The sequence below is a fragment of the Bos javanicus genome, chromosome 28 (genome assembly GCF_032452875.1).
Source record: "Bos javanicus breed banteng chromosome 28, ARS-OSU_banteng_1.0, whole genome shotgun sequence".
Taxonomy (NCBI): domain Eukaryota; kingdom Metazoa; phylum Chordata; class Mammalia; order Artiodactyla; family Bovidae; genus Bos; species Bos javanicus.
Genome location: NC_083895.1, coordinates 7,397,306 through 7,419,132, shown reverse-complemented (window position 1 = coordinate 7,419,132; position 21,827 = coordinate 7,397,306). Strand labels below are relative to the sequence as shown.

At 45.5% G+C, this 21,827-nt stretch overlaps 1 protein-coding gene across 2 annotated transcripts in view; it reads left to right on the top strand.

The window, feature by feature from the left end:
- PCNX2 (pecanex 2) overlaps positions 1–21,827 on the top strand; it is a 311,141-nt gene that overhangs the window by 245,938 nt on the left and 43,376 nt on the right. For both annotated transcript variants that reach the window (XM_061404843.1, XM_061404842.1), the window contains 2 exons: positions 10,909–11,162; positions 20,552–20,785. In XM_061404843.1, coding sequence (XP_061260827.1) covers positions 10,909–11,162; positions 20,552–20,785 — 488 coding nt within the window. The remainder of the gene's footprint in view (positions 1–10,908; positions 11,163–20,551; positions 20,786–21,827) is intronic.

Here is a 21,827-nt window from a genome sequence, read left to right as displayed (position 1 = left end):
TCTGAGGTTGTGGATATTTCTCCGGGCAATCTTGATTCCAGCTTAGAGCTGGGCAAACCCACAGAGCTCTTAACAAAAACTTTTCATTCTACCTGACCATTTTCTTTTTTCATTCCTCCTTTTGGTTGGAAATTTGTACCATAGTGTTCATTTGGTTTATTAAACATGAAATAACTGGGATATAATGTCCTCAATTTCCCAGGTGCATAGAAAACTCCACTTTAGGTCAGGATGTTCAGTGGGAGCACACATGTGACTTGACTTCTCAGAGTCTCAATTTCTTCATCAAAACCTTGGTGTGATTATAATTTCTTTCCAGCTCTGAAATACAGGCAGAACACTCTCCAACATAAATCACAGCAAGATCCTCTATGACCCACCTCCCAGATTGATGGAAATAAAAGCAAAAATAAACAAATTGGACCTAATTAAACTTAAAAACTTTTGCACAGCAAAGGAAACTATAAACAAGGTGAAAAGACAGTCTTCAGAATGGGAGAAAATAATAGCAAATGAAGCAACTGAATAAAGAATCAATCTCAAAAAAATACAAGAGGCTCATGCAGGTCAATACCAGAAAAATAAACGACCCAATCAAAAAATGGGTCAAAAAACTTAACTTCTCCAAAGAAGACATACAGATGGCTAACAAACACATGAAAAGATGCTCAACATCACTCATTATCTGAGAAATGCAAATCAAAACCACAATGAGGTACCATATCACAGCGGTCAGAATGGCTGCTATCAAAAAGTCTACAAACAATAAATGCTGGAGAGGGTGTGGAGAAAAGGGAAGCCTCTTACACTGTTGGTGGGAATGCAAACTAGTACAGCCACTATGGAGAACAGTGTGGAGATTCCTTAAAAAACTGGAAATAGAACTTCCATGTGACCCAGTGATCCTACTGCTGGGCATAAACGCCGAGGAAACCAGAATTGAAAGAGACACGTGTACCCCAATGTTCATCACAGCACTGTTTACAATAGCCAGGACATGGAAGCAACCTAGATGTCCATCAGCAGATGAATGGATAAGAAAGCTGTGGTACCTATACACAATGGAATATTACTCAGCTATTAGAAAGAATTCATTTGAGTCAGTTCTAATGAGGTGGATGAAACTGGAGCCTGTTTATACAGAGTGAAGTAAGTCAGAAAGAAAAACACCAGGACAGCATATTAACATATATATATGGAATTTAGAAAGATGGCAATGACAACCCTATATGCAAGATAGCAAAAGAGACACAGATATAAAGAACAGACTTTTGGACTCTGTGGGAGAAGGCAAGGGTGGGATGATTTGAGAGAATAGCATTGAAACATGTATATTACCATATGTGAAAGAGACGACCAGTCCAGGTTTGATGGTGCCCAAATAGAGCACTCAAAGCCAGTGCACTGGGACAATCCAGAGGGATGGGATGGGGAAGGAGGTAGGAGGGGGGTTCAGGATGGGGAACACATGTACACCCAAGGCTGATTCATGTCAGTGTATGGCAAATACCACAACAATATTGTAATTAGCCTCCAATTATGATAAATAAATTGATTTTTTTAAAAAGAAAGAAACAACAACAACAAAAAAGTTCTTTCCAGCTCTGATGGCTCAGCAGTCCAGGAGTTATACGGCCTTCCCCATGTTATGGGGAGAAAGTTGAACTCCCTGCGGGAGTTTGATAGAATTTCCTCCCAGGGAGGAAGCCCAAGGCTTCAAAGTCAGTGGTGGAGGAGGGGTAAATGCCTAGTTGTGGCTGACTCCAAAGTCCATGACCTTTGTAGTAAACTCCATGGCCTTGGAAGGTGGCAGGGAGCGAGGGAGGGAAACAAGGAGGCAGGGAAGGAAGAAGGAAGGAAAGAGGGGGAAGGAAGGAGGAGGAAGGAAAGAAGGAATGAAAAATAAGGAGAGATTACCAAAAAAAAAAAGAAGGAATAATCATTGTCTTTACATCTCTTTGGCTGCTGAAATTCAAAAAGAAAACTTTGACCTGAATATACTTCTAAGCGTTAATACAGAACCACCACGTTTAGGAGCTCAGTTTCTTGAATTGCTGACTGCCTTAGCAACCACGCAAACTGCACGGCTCCTGCAGGACGAACATGGAAAGCAAAGGCATAGTTATCAAGAGGTAGCCACACATTACCATCAGGCCTGGAAAATATCACAAAAATGAGATTTGCATTCCTGTCTGTGTGAAATGTTATCAGCCATCTCATAGTTTGGCTAACACCCCATAATCACCACCCTGTGGGGACATTCTAAAAATATGTAACCTAATCTAATCTAAAGCTAGTTCAACCCAAACCCTTATCCTAACTGGCTAATCCACGAATAGTCAGAGCTCCCACTAATCTTGGAACCAGCTAGAATTCTCTTCTCTATGGCAACAATTAGGTCATTAGTGAGTCTACTTCTTTTGTCTGTATAGCTTGAGGAAGCTGTTAAGTCCCTTGGTTCCAAACTTTACCCATGAAATAATAGGTTCTCACTCAGAATTCCTCAATGCGTATTTTTCTTCAAGTTATGAGACATATTGGTGAACAAGACAAAGCCCTGCTTGTCCAGATAACGAGTCTGGGAAAGGAGAAGTGCTTTCCTGGAGAACATTAACAGAGTCTGCGTATTTTAACATTCAACACTCAAAGTGTGTGGGAGAAAAGCAAGATAATGCTTGTTTGAATTAAATATTAATTAGAAAGTAAATGACTCAGTAAGATTGAATGCATTGGTTTTTCTCATTAGAAATGGAGGGTTGGGGGGGGATACCATATCATTCACAGATACCATTATTGTATATATTTCAGCCTTTCTTATGCTTCAGATTTGCCCACCATAAATTCCCTTGTGCACTGTGGGATTTGGTTTATTTCATTTTCTCCTATAGGCTAGAAGGAAAAAGTAAATTCAGGGAACTTTTGCTTGTAATTTGTCAAGGCTCATGAGACACTCTGTGATAAGGGAAAACCATGGACTTTGAATTCAAAAGGCCAGAACTTCCTACTAGACAAGATGTTTTGAAGACTCAGTGTCCTTATTTTACTAGAAGAAATTATTACTAAAAGAAGAGATTACATCTGCATAGCTGGGTTGATGTGTGCAATCAATGAGATGCTCTCTGAGAGGTTACTTTTTAAGTTGGTAAATGTCCCATAAACAGAAATTAAAATTTTTAAAATATTGAATATAAAAATTCTCTGAGAAAAACTGTTATGCCACATTCAAAATCTCACTTGCTGAACAGGTCATAAAACAGATTGTATTTCTATGGCCAGATTGTGAAGCAAATTGAGGCTCTTTGGAAGACAGAACTGTTATAATAAAAAATCTCTGCTATGACCACAAAATCAAACATGCTATAAATTATTTTCATATAGTTTTCTCTCTACTGCACACTGAGCCAATACACTTCTCCTAAACTCTCAGTGTGACAGTTAAAAGACACTCGAGTGCACTACTGTGTGACACAGGAAACTCCACTCCGTGCTCTGTGGTGACCTAAATGGGAAGGAAATCCAGAAAGAGGGGATATATGTATACATACAGCTGATTCACTTTGCTGTACAGCAGAAACTGACACAGCATTGTAAAGCAACTATCAGATCAGATCAGTCGCTCAGTCGTGTCCAACTCTTTGCGACCCCATGAATCACAGCACGCCAGGCTTCCCTGTCCATCACCAACTCCTGGAGTCCACTGAGACTCACGTCCATCGAGTCAGTGGTGCCATCCAGCCATCTCATCCTCTGTCGTCCCCTTCTCCTCTTGCCCCCAATCCCTCCCAGCATCAGAGTCTTTTCTGAGTCAACTCTTCGCATGAGGTGGCCAAAGTACTGGAGTTTCAGCTTTAGCATAAAGTGAACTGCTTTGAGCTCAGCAGTGACTATACTGTAAGTCCCCTACAAATGTGCCTTCAAGGTGTGAATTTCAAAGATGCAAACATGCATGCAGCCACTGTATGCCAGCTGTTGTGCTGTGTTACTGTACTTTCAAGGTGCTGTCCTGTAAGATTAAAAGTGTCTTCTTTATTTTTTGTGTTTGTTTTTTGTGTCTCATTTGTGTGGAAAGTATTGTATGCCTATTACAGTACAGTAATGAATAGCTGGTTATGTTAGGGCGATACCTAGGCTAACTTTGTTACTCTTATGAGTGCATTGAACTTACAAATGCTGTCTTAGAATGGCACTTGTTCATATGCAGGGAACTTATTGTATCTGGTAACCTCTTCCTTTTGTGGACCTGAGCAATTCAGGAACAAGCTTACTTGTGATCTCAGAAGGAAATGCATTTTATGCAATAATAGTCCAGTATACATCCCAAACTGTACACTGCACCTGCACCTGCTCAGCCACTGTTTTTGTTCAGTAGCCCAGGTGTGTCCGGCTCTTTGTGACCCCATGGACACCCACGGCATGCCAGGCCTTCCTGTCCCTATCTCTCAGAGTTGACCCAAGTTCATGTTCATTGCATTGGTGATGCTGCCCAGCCATCTCATCCTCTGACGCCTTCTTCTCCTTCTATGCCTAATTATCCCCCACTCCACAAGCTGGCTAGTCTAAGGATAATCTAAACTTCTCTCTGGCAGCCCCTCAAGGAGACTTCACTGCGTAGCATATAGAAAACATCATCCCCATACGCCTGGCATGTCAGGCTGATGAAAGCTGTGACCATTTCAAAACTCAGCTCAAATAAACGTCTAGTAAAGTTAGTGTAAACCATTATTGGTGGATGAGATGGTTAGATAGTATCACTGACTCAATGGACATGACTTGAGCAAATTCCGGGAGGTAGTGGAGGACAGGGAAGCCTGGCGTGCTGAAGCCCAAGGGATCGCAAAGAGTCGGACACAACTTAGTGACAGAACAACAATTAGTGGATAACACAAAGCATCATAATGTTGATGGTATTTGCGGTTTTCTGTGGAATCCAATTAGCCAGTCCTTGGGACAACTCACATCAGATAAAGAGGAACTTGGAGGGCCAGGAAGCCCGATCTTAAACACGTTGTGCATTTGGGCTTTCATGTGCCTACTCTTGCTGGAAGGTTGTAAACAAGCTGACATTCTTCCAGTGCAGCCGTACTGCTGCAGGGGATCCGTTCTAATGCATCCTTTGAAGTCCCCATCACATAATGGCTCAGCGCCTCCGTCATTTCCTCCGGTTTCTCCATAAACAGCCTGTACCCTAGTTTCTGTCCCATCACTCTTCACTTGAAATGGGACTGTGGGTGACTGACTGCCCCAAGACCAGTCTCCCCTCTATACTCCCCCAAGGCCGCAGGGGAATGTTTCTTAAGTGCAACATTCTCTCTGTTCCTTGGGACTTAAAAATACCTGTTACCCATCTGTTACCTACAGAATGAAGTTCAAATGTCTCCATAGGCATCAACTTCCCACTCTAGTCGGCCTGCCCTGCGCCTCCCCTCTCCCCTCCAGGGATCTTAGCCCCACTTCCCAGCCTGGAGGGCACCTCCTCCGCTCTTGTTTGCCTGCCCTTCCTTTCTCACATTCATAGGCTTTCTCCTTTGGCTTCCCAGTTTTCCCCAGAGAATGTCACCTCTACCTCTACCATTAAAGCAATCATGCCCGCACTAACCAGCCCCACAGGATAGCTATACTCCTGTGCTTGTCAGGGAAGGTATGTTAAAATACACCGCCCCTCAATACACAGTCATTGTCAGAACTAGCTGGAGGGGGGCGCTTCCTGGTGGTCCAGTGGTTAAGTTGCTGCACTTTTGTTGCAGGGGACACAGGTTTGATCCCTGATCTGGGAACTAAGATCCCAATTTTTTTGGCTGCACCAAAAACATTAATTAATTAAAAACTAAGTGGAGAGACATGGTCCATATCAGGGAGTTCCTGAAAGGTGTGAGGTCCTCCCAGTCCTTCTGCATCTCCAGAATCCGCCCTTGGGTGACACCAGACCTCTGGAGAGCCACATGCCTAAAACTGAATTATTTTGGTCACCTATAGAAATTTTTCTTTATTGTACTTTAATCCTGTTAGAACAGCTGTGGAACCTCGTGATTGTACTTGTGTAGTGCTGATAAGGACAGTGGACACCATATTGTACAGTGTTCTCTCTGTGATGGTCTGGGGATGTCATCTCTCTGCTGTCTTCAACAGAAATAGCTGTGATCCTCCCAAGCAATTATTTTCCTTTTGTCTTAAGGACATGAGAAACTCCTCATTATCTTTCTATACTGGTTGGTGAAAGCCTGAGTGAAATCAGTGGTCCACCTTTAGTAAATTTATAGGACATCATAGAAGGAAGTGAAGGCTTCTTGACATTCTTCTGGCTGTGTTATGTTTTTCCTGTCCTCATCTTCAGTTAAAATTTCATCATTTGCTTTTGTACTGTGTATGCCTTTTAAGACTGACTTCATATCTTTTTAGAATTAAGTGTGAATAAATAAGCCAGCACTGACCTGTCCCTGGTAAAGATGGCCAGTAGTGCTTAAAGGGAGGCAGTGTTTGCTCCTTTGGAAACGAGGAAAAGGAGGAGGACATGGCCAGGTGGTCAGGAGAGGCCCGTCTGGTGTAGCCGCAGCCTCAATGGCTGCCCTGCATTTTGGCTGCACTTGGGAAATTCATGCATATCCTGTGTGCAAGATATCTGGAATCTACTGGACACATTTTCAGTTCAAATACTCAATTTTCACAGCTTTCATGAGGCACAATCATTTATCAGAATGAAAAGATTCCAAGATACTCTCAAAATTCATTTTTAAATATTTTTTTAGTGCTTTCCATGTCCCACTGACTTAGACCATGAGAACACGGCCACATAAAAGATGCCAGGAGTTCGGTTCAGTGGAAACCCCAGAGACAGTCATCCGGAAAAGGTCAAGTGTGGGGCAACTGACCTCCGGTCCCCCTTGAAGGAAGCAGCTCTACACCCAGGGAGGCTCTCTGAGAAGAACATGGGCCTGATTTTCACGTGAACAGCAGAATTAGCACCTTTGCAGAAATGGCTGTGTTTCATCATTCTCGTATTCTTTTACAGTGTGATCCTGACTACAGTAAGTCCCTTACACACAAACAGAGTCCATTCCAAGAGCATGTTCATAAGTTCAATTTGTTCCTATGTCCAGTAAAGTTAGCCTAGGTACCCAACTGACGCAATTGGGTATATAGTACTGTAATAGGTTTATAATACTTTTCACACAAATAATGTGTTAAAAACAAGCACAAGAAATAAAGAAAACCTTTTGAATCTTACAGGACAGCACCTTGAAAAGCACAGTAGGACAGTACAATAGCTGACATATAGGGGCTGGCATCAAGTGAACAGGCAAGAAGAGCTACTGAATGGAGGAGGGAGAGGAGGTGGGAGATGGTAGAGCTGAAGGATTGTCAGCGATAGGAGATAAAGTTCTCAACTGGAAATTTCTTGTCTAGGGTGCTTACTGTATGAACCTTTCATTCCTAAAACAAGGTACCAAGACTTACCTGACCTGGGTGTTTGTTAAAAGCCTTGGGCAGTTATGACTGCCTAGCAGTCCTTCACAGGAAACCCCTTCCTCAGCCAGTCCTCTCATCAGTGTAGATATGAGCTCTTGCTTCTCACAAAGGATGCCGCTAAGTTATTTTCTTCAGATCGTAGAAATCCAAGTTATGCATTGTCTTCACGTACTCATGAATACACGCACACACTCCTTCCAGTTTGATGTAAAACAAACAGCACTGACATCAGCCCAACTGGATAAATGCCTAACCTGGATGGAGAAGAAGGAAGGAAGCAGAAACTGGAAAAAACCCTCAAGACACGTCATTGAAAGAGTTTTGCTAATCTATTTGAGGTGAAGTTCCCCCCTTTGTCCTTCTCCTTTGTGAGGTCTATTTCTATGGATTGTCTTACTTTCACTGAAAGAACATTTCTCCCCAAATCGTATAATTAACCAGTGTTGCTGGTGTGTCCAGTGCCCCCAGTCCTGGGGTTCCAGTGGGCTGCTCAGTTAGGACTTGGAGGTCATTATTCACGCTGGGTGCCCCCAACATGTGGTTTGAGTTACTCAGTGATTGTGGTTCACCTGTGTTATTTCTATACATCTTGCCCTGCAGGAATAAAAGTTTCATATTACAGAATGAGCAAAGAGCGCCCTGAAATGTTTAATAAAGAGTGCTTTGCAGCTCAGACCCAAAGCGGTGAGGTCTTGGAGAAAGACAAATGGAATCCTAAGACCCAGGATCAGCCTTTCACTGTTTCACTTTATGTTACAACAACCTGCTTATTCTCTTCTTCCTTATCTTGATTTCTAGTTCATAGGCTGTTATCATGACACTTCTGTGTGTACATTTTTATTTGAAGGTTGCAGTTTTTCCTCTGTGATCTATTATGACCATCTCACTCATGGGTACTATAGAGAGACTTAGTTTAAACATCGCCTGTCTTTATCTTCCTCCAGTAATGTGAAAGGTGAAATGAAGTCGTTCAGTCATGTCCGACTCTCTGTGACCCCATGGACTGTAGCCTACCAAGTTCCTCCGTCCATGAGATTTTCCAGGCAAGAGTACTGGAGTGGGTTGCCATTTCCTTCTCTAGGGGACCTTTCCAACCCTGGGATCGAACCCAGGTCTCCCGCATTGCAGACGCTTTACCGTCTAAGCCAGCAGGGAAGCCAGAGGCTATTGCATGCCCTGTGGATTTTCTCAATAAGGTATCTGTTGCCTGTATGGCACTAGTAGTAAAGAACCCACCTGCCAATGCAGGAGACATAAGAGATGTGGGGGTCAGGAGATTCCCTGGAGAAGGGCATGGCAACCCATTCCGGTATTCTTGCCTGGAGTCTAGCGGGCTACAGTCCATAGGGTCACAAAGTGTCAGACACAACTGAAGCAACTTAGCATGCATGCATGCCTGTACTATAGTGATCTGGATAAGAATTCTTTCATTTGTTCATCCAGCCTTTCCTTCAGTCATTCCACCAACCACTTTGTTATCACCTACCAAGTACCAGGCATTGTGAATAATGAGATAAGATCCCAGGAAAAGTGAACGATGTGGAAATGGGTGTGGGGACAGTTTCATGTTTGCATTAAGTTTCAAAATACTTGCTAAAGGAGTCAGATGTCCTGCTTCTAGTCATATGAGGTGAGGTGATTATGCCCTTGCACTTGGGCCAAGAAGGTCTTCCAGGACACCCTTCCTCATAACACTTCAACATGCATCTGGTTGCTCTGACTTCACCACCTGCCACATTCTTTAGCCTCCTATTGGCTCAGCCTTGACCTGCAGGTTTTTGGAAAGGGAAACTGAAGGATATAACTGCCGGGGTCCAGCCCCTGCTGATCCAGGGTATTCGAAGCAGGGACGGCATCGGCGAGGATCAGAATACAATAGCTTCAATTAGATATTAATTAGAGATGTAAAGAGTAATAGAATGAGGATAGCTCAGTAGGAAAATTCAGTGGAGAAAAGAGGCTGAGTAGCTTGGTTTACGCGGGAGACCAATAAAACTTCAAGACAAGAAGTTTGCACCACTTACGTAGGCCGCAGGCGTCCTTCCATTCTCCCAAAGGAGAGGAGACACTGAGGCCTCCCCGGTCGGATCTTAGAAGCCCAGGCATAATTAGTAAGCATGGCGGGTTCCGCGCTCCAGATGGAGACTCAGCCAGAGTGAGAGAGAGAGACATGGGGAGACCAGTCTTTCGAGGAACTGATCCCAATTCTTTATTTTCCATGGTCTACTTTTATACACTGAGATGTTATGCAAAAGTCACGCGGGGTCAGCAGTCCTGACTTTTATCAAAGTCAGGTGCTTCATACAAATGTATACAGAGGTCTTAGGGGTGTTACATCATCATCTGGCCAGGGGGCCTGCTGACAATTTATGACCCTCTCCTTGTGACAGCGGTCAGTCAACCAGGACACTTATTTCTCCAGGGGTGATTATTCTTAAAACAGACGCCACCCAAATAAAATTACATTCCTATAGGGTGAGGGTGTAGTGGGTTTTAGTTAAGGAAAGAATTTACTTAGCCTAAGGTCTAACGTGATTAATATCAAAGGTTAATACTTATTTCTTCTATATATTCATTAATGTGTGTAAGGGCAGGGGATGTGGAGACTTAGCAACAAACATTGGCTCAACAAATGAAAAACCCTTCACCAATACAATTTCTAATCAGCCCATTATACTTATACTAATAGTTTTCTAACTTTTCTAAGGAACCTGTTTTTAGAAGGTTTAAAGCATCTCGTGCCTCTCATGGTTGGGAGGCTGTGAGCAATCACATGTGGCCGAACAAGCCTGTCAGGCAGGCTAGAGAACCTTCAGAGGAGTTTGTAGGTTAAAACACTCTTGTCATGCCCAGGAGTTTTTATTAACTGGAGCTCTAGGTTAACTCCTTCTCCGAAAGATGTGGTGGGGACAGCCCCCCATAAAGTCAGAGGTGTAGGTGGGAGCACAAAGTAGTAAAGCAGGCAGGCTCTGGTTATAGGGGTAGATGCTCGAGGATTTCCAGGGGGACTCCTGAGGCTCGCTCGATCCCGCCTTTGCGTATGTCGAGCCTCCTTCCTCATGACCCTTGCCATGGGCAGAGTGCCTCACTCTGGCCCCCAACATATAACCATTCTGCATTTTGGCATTGATGTCCATGGCTGTCATGAGAATGTGTCTGTTCTAAGACACACACATACACATACATAGACAAAAAAAAAAAAAAAAAAAAACCAACACAGGAGGAGATGAGAGTCAAAATAAATATGAATGAATAAATGAATTAATGATTATAAGATTGGTGACTTATTTGGGGTTACTTGCTTGAACTAAGAACTATACAAATCTTCTGATTTCCAGACTCTCTTTAGCATCTTCCTCTTAGTAAGGGAAAGGGGGAAATCCATTCTAAACAAAGATTATCCTATGACCTCCTGTAAACTTCCATCGTGTTTGTTATTGCCAGGAACCTACTGCCAGCAGAGGGAGGTGGAAGCCATCACAGAGGGTGACGAGGATGACAGGGGCTGCTGCTGCTGCAAACCAGGCCACCTGCCCCACCTCCTGTCCTGCAACGCGGCCTTTAACCTCCGCTGGCTCACCTGGGAGATCACACGGACCCAGTACATCCTGGAGGGCTACAGCATCATGGACAACAACGCAGCCACCATGCTGCAGGTTTTTGATCTCCGAAGGATCCTTATCAGATACTATATCAAGGTACTGCTCCGGGTCCCAAACACGTGTCTGAGTAGGAATGCTTGGCTGGCTCAAAAGACTCCTGGAGAGCTTTGTAAAGAGCTTAAGAAGCTTCTTCTGAGCATCTGAAGCAGAGGCTTAGTTCAGTTTCAGGACTGCTGGTTTTGTGAAAAAGCCTCAGAGGTTTGGACTGGCCTGAGGTTTTGTGCCCCAAGTCAGCGCACCCCCACCTCCAGGCTGTGGACCAGTACCTCCTGTCAGATCAGTGGCAGGATTAGATTAGAAATAAAGTGCACAGTATATGTAATGTACTTGAATCAACCCAAAGCCATGCCTCCTACCCCCAGTCCATGGAAAAATTAACTTCCACAAAACTGGTCCCTGGGGCCTAAAAGGTTGGGGACAGCTGTTCTAAACCTGGAAACTGATAGGCAGTCTCTTTTCTTACCTAGATCTTTTCCTTCACTTTTTTTTAAAAATCATGGCTTCCCAAGTGGCTCAGTGGTAATGAATCTGCCTGCCAATGCAGGGGATGTGGGTTCTATCCCTGGGTCAGGAAGAGCCCCTGGAGAGGAGAATGGCAACACACTCCAGTATTCTTGCCTGGGAAATCCCATAGACAGAGGGGCCTGGTGGGCTACTGTCCATGTGGTCGCAAAAGAGTCGGACACGACTTATTGACTAAACCACAACAACAAAAGTCACATAATATAAAACACACTATTTTAATCATATTTGACTGTACAGTTTAGTGGCACTAAGTATATTCACATTACTGTGAAGCTCTCACCATCATCCATCTCCCGAATTTTTCACTTTCCTAAACTGAAACTCTTCACTTTTAACACAGCATGAGTCATCAATAATGATGGTGCTGATAAATGGAAACATGCTGGAAATATGACCAAGCCTAAACTTTCATGAATTATAAGTATTAATTTAAAGGCTCTGCAAATTTCTACTTTTTAGAACCAGAATGAATTTTTTAAGCTCATGATAAAACTGCAAAAATAGCTAAATGATCCCATCAGGATTAGCTAGGGCAGCCTTTTCTCTTCACTCATGTGGGGACTAGCACATTTTTTTCAGTTGCTGGGTACCTGCATCTGTCCAACCTGTACTCAACATCAGAACAGGTCCTGGTTTGAAATATGTCTCCTGGAAGACAAATGTGACACTTGACCAAGATGCAGAGTGATAATGTGGATGAAAGTATTTTCTAAAGGGTTAGGACAGGCAGAGGCAGTTGTGTCTGAGGATGTCTATGATGGCTTCTCTTCTGAGGGACTACTTTGCATGGTGCAAACCCTACATGGTCTTTAAAAGGGTCCACATCTTAGTGCCATTCAGAATGAAGAAGCTCATCATCTGAGACCCCAGACTCCCTGCGAGCTGAGGCTGAGACAAGTGGTCCAGCAGAAATAAGGAAATACAAAATCAAAAGATTACACAGGTGCCTGAAGTTTGGGGAGTTTCTGTCAACTACAAAGAAGGATGTTTAGAAACTGGGAGTAACTCCTGTGAGGAGCCTCAGCATCCACAGCAAAAATAGCTGCTTGATTGTTCAGGAAATAGAATTCAGACTGTGCAAGTCCGAAGGGCAAAGAACTCTTAATGATCACACCCCAAGGTGATTGCAACAAGAGACATTGGAGAGACCCTGTTCTGTGGCAGAATATTTTAAACAGCGTGAGCGATTCATGCTCACCCTTTGTACATGTTGCTGCTAAGCTGCTAAGTCGCTTCAGTCATGTCCAACTCTGTGTGACCCCATAGATGGCAGCCACCAGGCTCCCCCGTCCCTGGGATTCTCCAGGCAAGAACACTGGAGTGGGTTACTGTTTCCTTCTCCAATCCATGAAAGTGAAAAGTGAAAGTGAAGTCTCTCAGTCGTGTCCGACTTAGCAACCCCATGGACTGCAGCTCCTCCATCCATGGGATTTTCCAGGCAAAGTATGTTAGACAGATGTAAAACTTTACATCCAAACCTCATGCAAAATAATAAATGTCCAACCTCACACAAATTGGGGAAGATTTGGGAAGTGAATCAGGAAGTTGTAATCTTTTGTGTCATGACTCCATGCGTTCCCCTGGCCATTGTATCTGAGGTCCAAGAAGGTTTTCATACAGAGTCAACTTTGGGCAACTCAGTCTATCAGCTGACATTAGACTTGGCAGTGGGTCGTGAAATCCCTGTGACTCACACATATGTATTCCTCTCACACATAAATGAAGCTCTGCTCCAAGTGACTCACACATATGTATTCCTCTCACACATAAATGAAGCTCTGCTCCAAGTTCTCAGGGACCCAGGTTTCTTCCGGCTCCCAGCTCCACCATTTTGAGTGTCAAGACAGGTTTCGCAGGTCGTGCTAGTGGTAATGAACCTACCTGCCAAAGCAGGAGACACAAGTTTGATCCCTGGATCGGGAAGATCCCCTGGAGGAGGAAAGGGCAACCCACTTCAGTGTTCTTGCCTGGAAAATCCCATGGACAGAGGAGCCTGGTGGGCTACAATCCACAGGGTCGCAAAGAATCAGACTCAACTGAAGCAACTTAGCACACCCATCTCAAGGCTCAAATGGATGGAAGAAGGAACCTAGAAAGTGAAGGCCAAGGGTGTGCACCAGCTATTCCTTAAGAAGGTCCTGAAAGTTGCCACAGAATACTGCTGCTGTGTCCCATTGGCCAGAATGTTGTATGCCAGCTTCAAGGGCGTCTGGAAAGGTGTTCTGGGCAGCCATGAACCCAGAGAGAACTTGTGTGTCATGGGGGAAGGAGAAAACTGATGTTAAATGGCAACCAGCTTTCTTTGACACCTTCCTCCAGAAGGATCTGGTATAGTTCCTATGTGGCAACAAGATGTGGTCATTGCAGGGGAGCTAGATCCAGGGGCTGACTACAGCCATGCAATGGTCTGGGAGCTTAGTCTGAGCAGCAGCTAGAGGTCTAGAGAGGCCCGGAGGCCACATGCCTCCTTGGTGCCTGTATCGAAGATCCTATCCATGACGCTAATTGTCTTGCTGTTCACACTGTTCGCTGAACTCAGGGTAGGCAAGGCTCGAGCTAAGAGGCTGGAAGAAGATGTGAGGAGCCATAGGAACTGCAGACACATTTATTCTCTCCTGGCTGGCACGGCAGCCACAGCACAGCCTCTCTCCTGGCTGACTTAGCAGCCGTAGCAGCAACCACAACAGAACCATAACAGAACTGTAACGGAGCCATAGCATAAGCTCACATAAAATACCCATGATGTCACTCCAGTGTAGCCCCAGTGCAGCAGCAGCCAGTGCTTTCATGGTGAAGCCCACACAGGCGTGTCACACACAGGAGCCCATGACCAAGCGAGGAGCCCATGACCAAGCGAGTACCTCGTGACGCACATGCGCAGTGCTGCAAGTGAGCTCGGCTATTACATAGTCTTCATTTACAAAACGTGGGGTGAGAGAGCCTGAGCACGCCACCTTGGCTAATTTGCTCTCTCCCCACAGTGCCTCAAGAGGAGGGCAAGACAGAGGGGGCAATTCAAGATGGCAGAGTAGAAGGACCTTGGGCTCACCTCCCCTCATGAGCACACCAGGAAACACAACTCACTGCTGAACTGCGATCCATAAACATGACGGGGAGAATAGCGCAGGACTATTTGTCTGCCACCCAGAGCCATCCGCTGTGATTTCTGACTAGGCTTTGCACCCCACCCCTTTTCTTTGCCTGTGCACCCTCCCCTCCCCCAACCCTTGCATGGCTGCAGCCCAACACTCCTCCCTGTGCCCCCCAGTACTCACAGTGTCTAGTCCAAACTGAGCTCACATGCCAGCTCCTCTTACAGTCTGCCTTGGGGCCCAGGCTGGCATTCATCCCCACCTCCTCTGAAACCCTTTCCCCTTCCCTTCTGGTAACTCCATGAGCCCAGGAGACACACCCCTGCCCGCTCTGTGGATCCTCAGGCCTTCCTGTGATGACTTACCGCTGGAGGTGCCCATGGTTTTGGAATGAACAAAGAAGGTTCCAGGTAATGTGGAATCCAGAGTCCTGGCCATCCAGTCAGGAAGGATGAGACCCACGTGTAGGCAAGGGTCTGAGGGGTCTGCCCCAGGCATTGGTGGTGAGGATGGAGTCCAGGGCTGAGCCTCGTCTCTATGAACCCGGCATATGTGCATATTCGGTCACTCAGTCACGTCCGACTCCTTGCGACACTGTGGACTGTAGCCCACCAAGCTCCTCAGTCCATGGGATTCTCCAGGCAAGTATACTGGAGTGGGTTGCCATGCCTTCCTCCAGGGCATCTTCTTGACCCAGGGATCGAATCCGCATCTTCTGTGTCTCCTGCATTGCAGGCAGATTCTTTACCGCTGAGCCATCAGGGAAGCCCTGTGAACATGGAGCTCCCCATCAACAGCCTCTCCATGGACCAGACAGACCAGGCCCACACCATGGGGCGAGCAGGCCTCTGTGAGTGAGTGAGAGCAAAGGGCTGAGGTGCCCCATCTTGGTCCACCTGCTTGGCTTTTCCAGAAGCCTGGGGACTCCATGCTAGGACCTGCCTTTTGACGTGTCTCTCCTTTCACAGTCCTCCTCTCCTAACTCCTGGAAATGTGGCTCCCAATTCCCTGTACATTTTCTAAAATGACAATTTGCAAGCTGAAAAACAAATCCAAGATAATGTGCGAATGGTAGAGGGCTGAGGGAGGCCCCCAGCACCTGCTAGATAATAGTGGGCTTGTGGAGACAGTCCCTTGATTCTGTTTCATACGTGCAAGCAGTGATGCTGACATGAGAGCTTTGGGTGGGCAGGAGAGGGGCACAGGGAATGGTTTATGACCCGGCAGGACAGCAGTCAGGGGCAGATCTGTAGCATCAGGCTCCCTCAGCTAGCCAGGTGATTGTCGATTGCCACGTCCTACCAGAAATTCCCATTCTGTGTGCCTGGGAAGTACCTATTTTTTTAAAAAAATAAGTTCCCTAGGTGATTTATGGCAGAAAGCAAAGAGGAACTAAAGAGCCTCTTGATGAAAGTGAAAGAGGAGAGTCAAAAAGTTGGCTTAAAACTCAACATTCAAAAAACTAAGATCATGGCATTCAGTCCCGTCACTTCATGGCAAATAGATGGGTTAACAATGGAAACAGTGACAGACTTTATCTTGGGGCACTCCAAAATCACTGCAGATGGTGACTGCAGCCATGAAATTAAAAGACACCTGCTTCATGGAAGAAAAGCTATGACCAACCTAGACAGCATACTAAAAAGCAGAGACATTCCTTTGCTGAAAACGGTCTGTATAGTCAAAGCTATGTTTTTTTCCTGTCATCATGTACGGATGTGAGATTTGGACCATAAAGAAAGCTGAGCTCTGAAGAATTGATGCTTTTGAACTATAGTGTTGGAGAAGACTCTTGAGAATCCCTTGGACTGCAAGGCTATCAAACCAATTAATCCTAAAGGAAATAAGTCCTGAACAGGACTGATGCTGGAAGGACTGATGCTGAAGCTGAAGCTCTAATACTTTGGCCACCTGATATGAATAGCTGACTCATTAGAAAAGACCCTCATGCTGGGAAAGATTGAAGGCAGGAGTAGAAGGGGATGACAGAGGATGAGGTGGTTGGATGGCATCACCAACTCCATTGACATGAGTCTGAGCAAGCTCTGGGAGATGGTGAAGGACAAGGATGCCTGGTATGCTGCAGTCCATGGGATTGCTAAGAGTCAGACCCGACTGAGCAACTGAACTGAACTGATGTGATTTGATATGCAACTAGATGTGGGGACCACTGCAGATGTTTGTGCTCAGTAGAAGAGATGTTTTGTAACTCTTGGTCAGCCCTCAGGAGACACTGAGATTGGTGGCGGGTGGAGCTCATATCAGGACCTCCTGGTAATTCACATCAGCACCAAGAAAGCCTGTTCAGGTGAGACTTTCTCCAGACATCACCCTCGGTGCCTTCCTGCCCTTTGGGGATGGGCAGCTCAGAAACAGTGCTCACCTCCCTGGTACAGTTAGTTAAAGGAAATTTCAGAAGTGCTGAGTGGCTATTAGAACAGGAGAAGCAGCAGTTTAGGGTAAGAAACAAATGGCATATTTTCTTCTTTGACCTCGACTCCTCTGCAAACAAAATTGCCAGTTGCCTTTGTAGCCCTGAATTGGTTCAAGTTTCAAGGGTTTGGTTTCATTCTTTTTATTTTTCACTGGACAGGAAGAAAAACTTGGAATAATTCCTTTACACAAAAGGATTTTTTTTTAATCTCCTAATAAACTGGGTCAGTTCTCCGCCCCTCTCTGTGAATATATTTGAAATCATTTCCTTCCTGATGACTGGAGGTTTTCCCAGGTGCCTCCTCCATCTCTCTTCCATTCATTAGTGTTTCAAACCCTCTTGACCAGCAAGAAATGAGATTTCTGCTGGAAAATGAGGGCCTGGTTTCTCGGCCACCATTGTTTCTGCCCAACTCTTAGAAAGGAGATGTGCTTATCACCTGCCCTGCAGATGATAAGGCCAACATCAGCCCAACACCCCAGCATGTTGGACTGCCTGCCAGGTTCTCTTCCTGGGATGAACTGTCTGAGAGAATATGCTGATCTACAATTAAAATGAGAAACCAGGAGGGTCCCTGCTGGAGGAACCAGATATCGCAAATTAATTCAGAGGTGTGTGTGTGTGTGTTAGTCACTCAGTCGTGACCGACTCTTTGTGACCCCAGGGACTACAGCCCGCCAGGCTCCTCTGTCCGTGGAATTCTCCTAGCAAGAATACTGGTGTGGGTAGTCATTCCCTTCTCCATGGGATCTTCCTGAGCCAAGGATGGAACCTGGGTCTCCTGCATTGCAGGCAGATTCTTTACCATCTGAACCACCAAGGAAGCCCTAATTCAGAGGAAGTCCTTGCTTTCAATTTGGATCAGTTTGTACGCCATCAATTCATGTCACCATCCTGACTTAGCTTTGCCTATTATGGGATCCGTTTCATCCCAACAGATTCTGAAGGATTTCACACTGTTCATTGACAGCATCTCTGCCTAAATAAAGGGAGCTGGAGTACAGTTTGCAGCCAGTTCAAGTAGTTCTGTTTTCCCACAGGGAAAGGACATGGTACTGTCTCCCCTCCCACATGGGAAAGCCCAGTGCTGGGAAGCCCACTCAGAAGCCAACACTGTAAGATTTTGCCAGAACTAGAGAAACGAGTTCGAATCCCTGGGATTCAAAGTCCTCATTAACTACTCTGATCTCATGGGTGAAGGGGTTATTTTCTTTCCTCCCTAGAAATGAATGAAAAGGTTAATGTTCCGCTTTCCGTTTTTTTTGTTTGTTATTTCTCTCTGGTACACATGATTAGTACATATTGAGGGAAAACTAGACCAGATGTTTGCTCGTGCCAGATGTTTAGAGAGACCAAATTTCTCTCTTCCCTTCATAATTGTCAGCTGAGAAGCTGTGCCTTTGGTCACGGTCCGTTTCCTTTTTGGCTTGCAACTTTGGATGGAACACTTAGCAGCTTTAAGTGGTCCTGCCAGCTGGTGGGCAATAGGAAACCCTCCAGATTCTTGATTCATGTATTTGAATATCAGATGTGTACTCTGGTGACCATGGGAGGCTTGGCTGTCTCCTACCTCCTGATCCCCTGCTCCAAACCTCTCCTGGGCTCTGCTCCCCAACCTGAGCCTGAAGCTTGCTGGGTAGGTAAGTCAGAGATGCCAAAGATATGATGAGGATGTGATTTTTGCACACATCCCACGCGCCAGGCCAAGTGCTAAGTGCTTCAGATGCATCATCTCATTTTAAACCTCAAAACAGTGATGAAAAGTGGCCATGATTAAGCACGTCTTTCTTTTGCATGTCTGCTTTCAGCTTCCCCTGGCCTCTTCCTCATTTCCTTTCTCCTTCCCTCCTTCTCTCCCTCCTTCCTTCCATTGAAGGGGTTTTCTAAGGCCAACAGGGTTGCAGAGGTCAGGGAAACGTGTGAACTCCACTTACTCTCTGCAGACTTCATGTTTCTTGCTTCCTCAATTGGGGGTCAGGTGGATGATGGAGCCTAATAGAGATCGTGCCCCAAAGAAGGAGAGAGGACCACACACCATGAGCCACAATGAAACTTCTGCAATGAGTGGGCTGCCCTCGGTCCTAACAGCAGAGAGAAGCTGAGTCAGGCATCTGCTGTGGTTTTGCTCAAATCTGGAGACCACGTGTGTCTGTCCACACAGCTGTTCAACCCCCTGCAGTAACCTGAAATCAGACACCTCGGCAACCTCCAACCTCGGCACTGTGGGTTTCACGTCCCAACCAAAGAGAAGAAGAGGAGGAGAGCTGGGGGGCTAGGAAAGGCCCCTCACCTCCATAGATTCCCGTTGCCTAAGCCCTGTTCATGTCCACCCCATGTGTGTTACTTTCTGTCTTCTCGTCTGGTAAGAATGCCTTTGATAATCAGATGAGTCCATCAATGAAATGTTTGATTTTATAGGAGCTCTAATCACTGCCTCCTTGCATAGAAGGCTGCCCCTCCCCCTCCTCATCACTCTCAATTCGCAGATAGGATGCTAACTGTGTTCCCTGGTCCGTCTTAGCCCCAGTGACACCAGCCATGTGCCTCTTCCTGTGATAATGAAGGAAGAGTGAAGTTGGCAAGGACTCATCCACAGATACTCCTGTCTATTCCCGACATGCCCATGGCGGACTTAGGTTGTGGTTTTCTCTGTCATATGTTTACTTCTCCAGGCTGGATGCTAGCCTTCTTGAATGACGAACTCATTCAAAAACTACAAGATGGCTTTCAAAAAATCTGTAGCTCAGAATCATAAAGCCGAGGGTGGCATTTTCCCCAATTGGACTCGTAAGTGGAGTGTCTGATGGAAGAGGAGACTTGGGGTTATTTTTGAAGACATCTCAGATGTCCACTGTCTGGGTACCCAGGATTACGTTGTGTGTGTGTGTGTGTGTGAGTGTGTGTGTCTGAACAACTATACATCATAAGTACTTTCCATAAGAACCATGTTGCTTTAGCTCATGACACACTCTTGGTCTGAGGCCCTGGACGAGGACCTACCCTGATTTCTTCCAGCAGCATCAGCCCAGCCTGGCCTCCAGGAAACCCAGAGGAACCACAGTGCTTTTGTTTGCATTTCTCAGAAAGGATGGCGCTTTCCCTGACTGCCATTCTTTCTTACCGCTGAGATCCCGTTCTAGCTAGCATTGAGATTCCGCTAGCATTCTGCTCTTCTCACTTCCCTCTTCCCTCCAGTGACCAAGAGGGAGCATTTTAGAATGGCTCCAGTGGGTGCATTAAACCTAGCAGGAAATACAAATGATACCGCACATGGGGATTTCATGTGTCATTCGTCCCTGACAGTGATTTACTTTAGGAGATGAAATTTTAAGTCTTTCAGGCTTTGGGCTCAAAACCTTTCTTTCTCTCGGCAGAGTATAATATACTATATGGTGACATCCCCCAAACTGTTCTCCTGGATCAAAAACGAATCACTTCTGAAGACCCTGCAGCCCTTTGCCAAGTGGCATTACATTGAGCGTGACCTTGCAATGTTCAACATGAACATTGATGATGACTACGTCCCATGTCTCCAGGGAATCACGCGAGCCAGCTACTGCAACGTTTATCTGGAGTGGATTCAATACTGTGCCCAGAAAAGGCAAGAGGTAGGTAAGGGAGGTGGGGCTGGAGGACTTGAATGTAAGTTAAGAAACAAGGAGCCTTGTAAAGACCGTCTCTTTCTTATACTCTGTGTGTGTGAGTCACTCAATTGTGTCCGACTCTTTGCAACCCCATGGACTGTAGCCTGCCAGGCCCCTTTGTCCATGGGATCCTCCAAGCGAAAATACTGGAGTGGATAGCCATTTCCTTCTCCAGGGGATCTTCCCAACCCAGGGATCCCAAACCCAGGTCTCTTGCATTGCTGGCAGATTCTTTACCATCTGAGCCACCAAGGAAGCCCTGGTAGACTATAGCGAAATAGAGCGGAGAAAGGACACCAGTATTTGAACAAATGTTTATTTAGCAGTTAAACAAAATGAAATGGAAAAATTCATATATCATGTCTCCAAGAAAGGCACCTTGAAAGTACATTTTCCTTTCTACTGTGCTCAGAGTTGGTACAGTGTTAACCCTCGATCATGGCTTTAAAACTCTGGACACTTCTTTGTTTAGAGTTTCTTTTTGAGATTTCTGAACAGAGTATATATGGGCTAAAATGCAGAGGATTTACTAAACCTAGTGAATTGCGGACAAGCCCATTCTGTTTAGCAATCAGGTTGGTCCAAGCTCCTTCGGTGGTTTTGTCTGTATGTCTGTGCACTGTTGCTCACATGCTGAGGATGCTTCCGAAGATGAATACAGCCTCTTAGAAATGAAAGCAAGGAAAATGACATCTTATAAAAGGAAGACAAGGAAGCAGGCAAGAGCAGAAAGGGGAGGGAGGCCAGTGGAAGGAGTTTGTTATCTCTGCTTCTCAGGATTTGGAAAGCTTCTCATGATGTGTTGTTGAAGGAGATGGTAGATCCAAGTTGAAAACTGCCTTCTCAGCAGCTGATGAAGTGTGCTATGTGAACTGGTAAACCAAATTAGGACACTAGCCCAGGTCCTTGGCCTTTCATGAGTGATTGAAAGCAGGTGGGAGAGAGTCAGTGGCAGACTCGGTCCTCCAGACACAGCCAGGAGAATGTGTGCTGAGATTTTAACCCA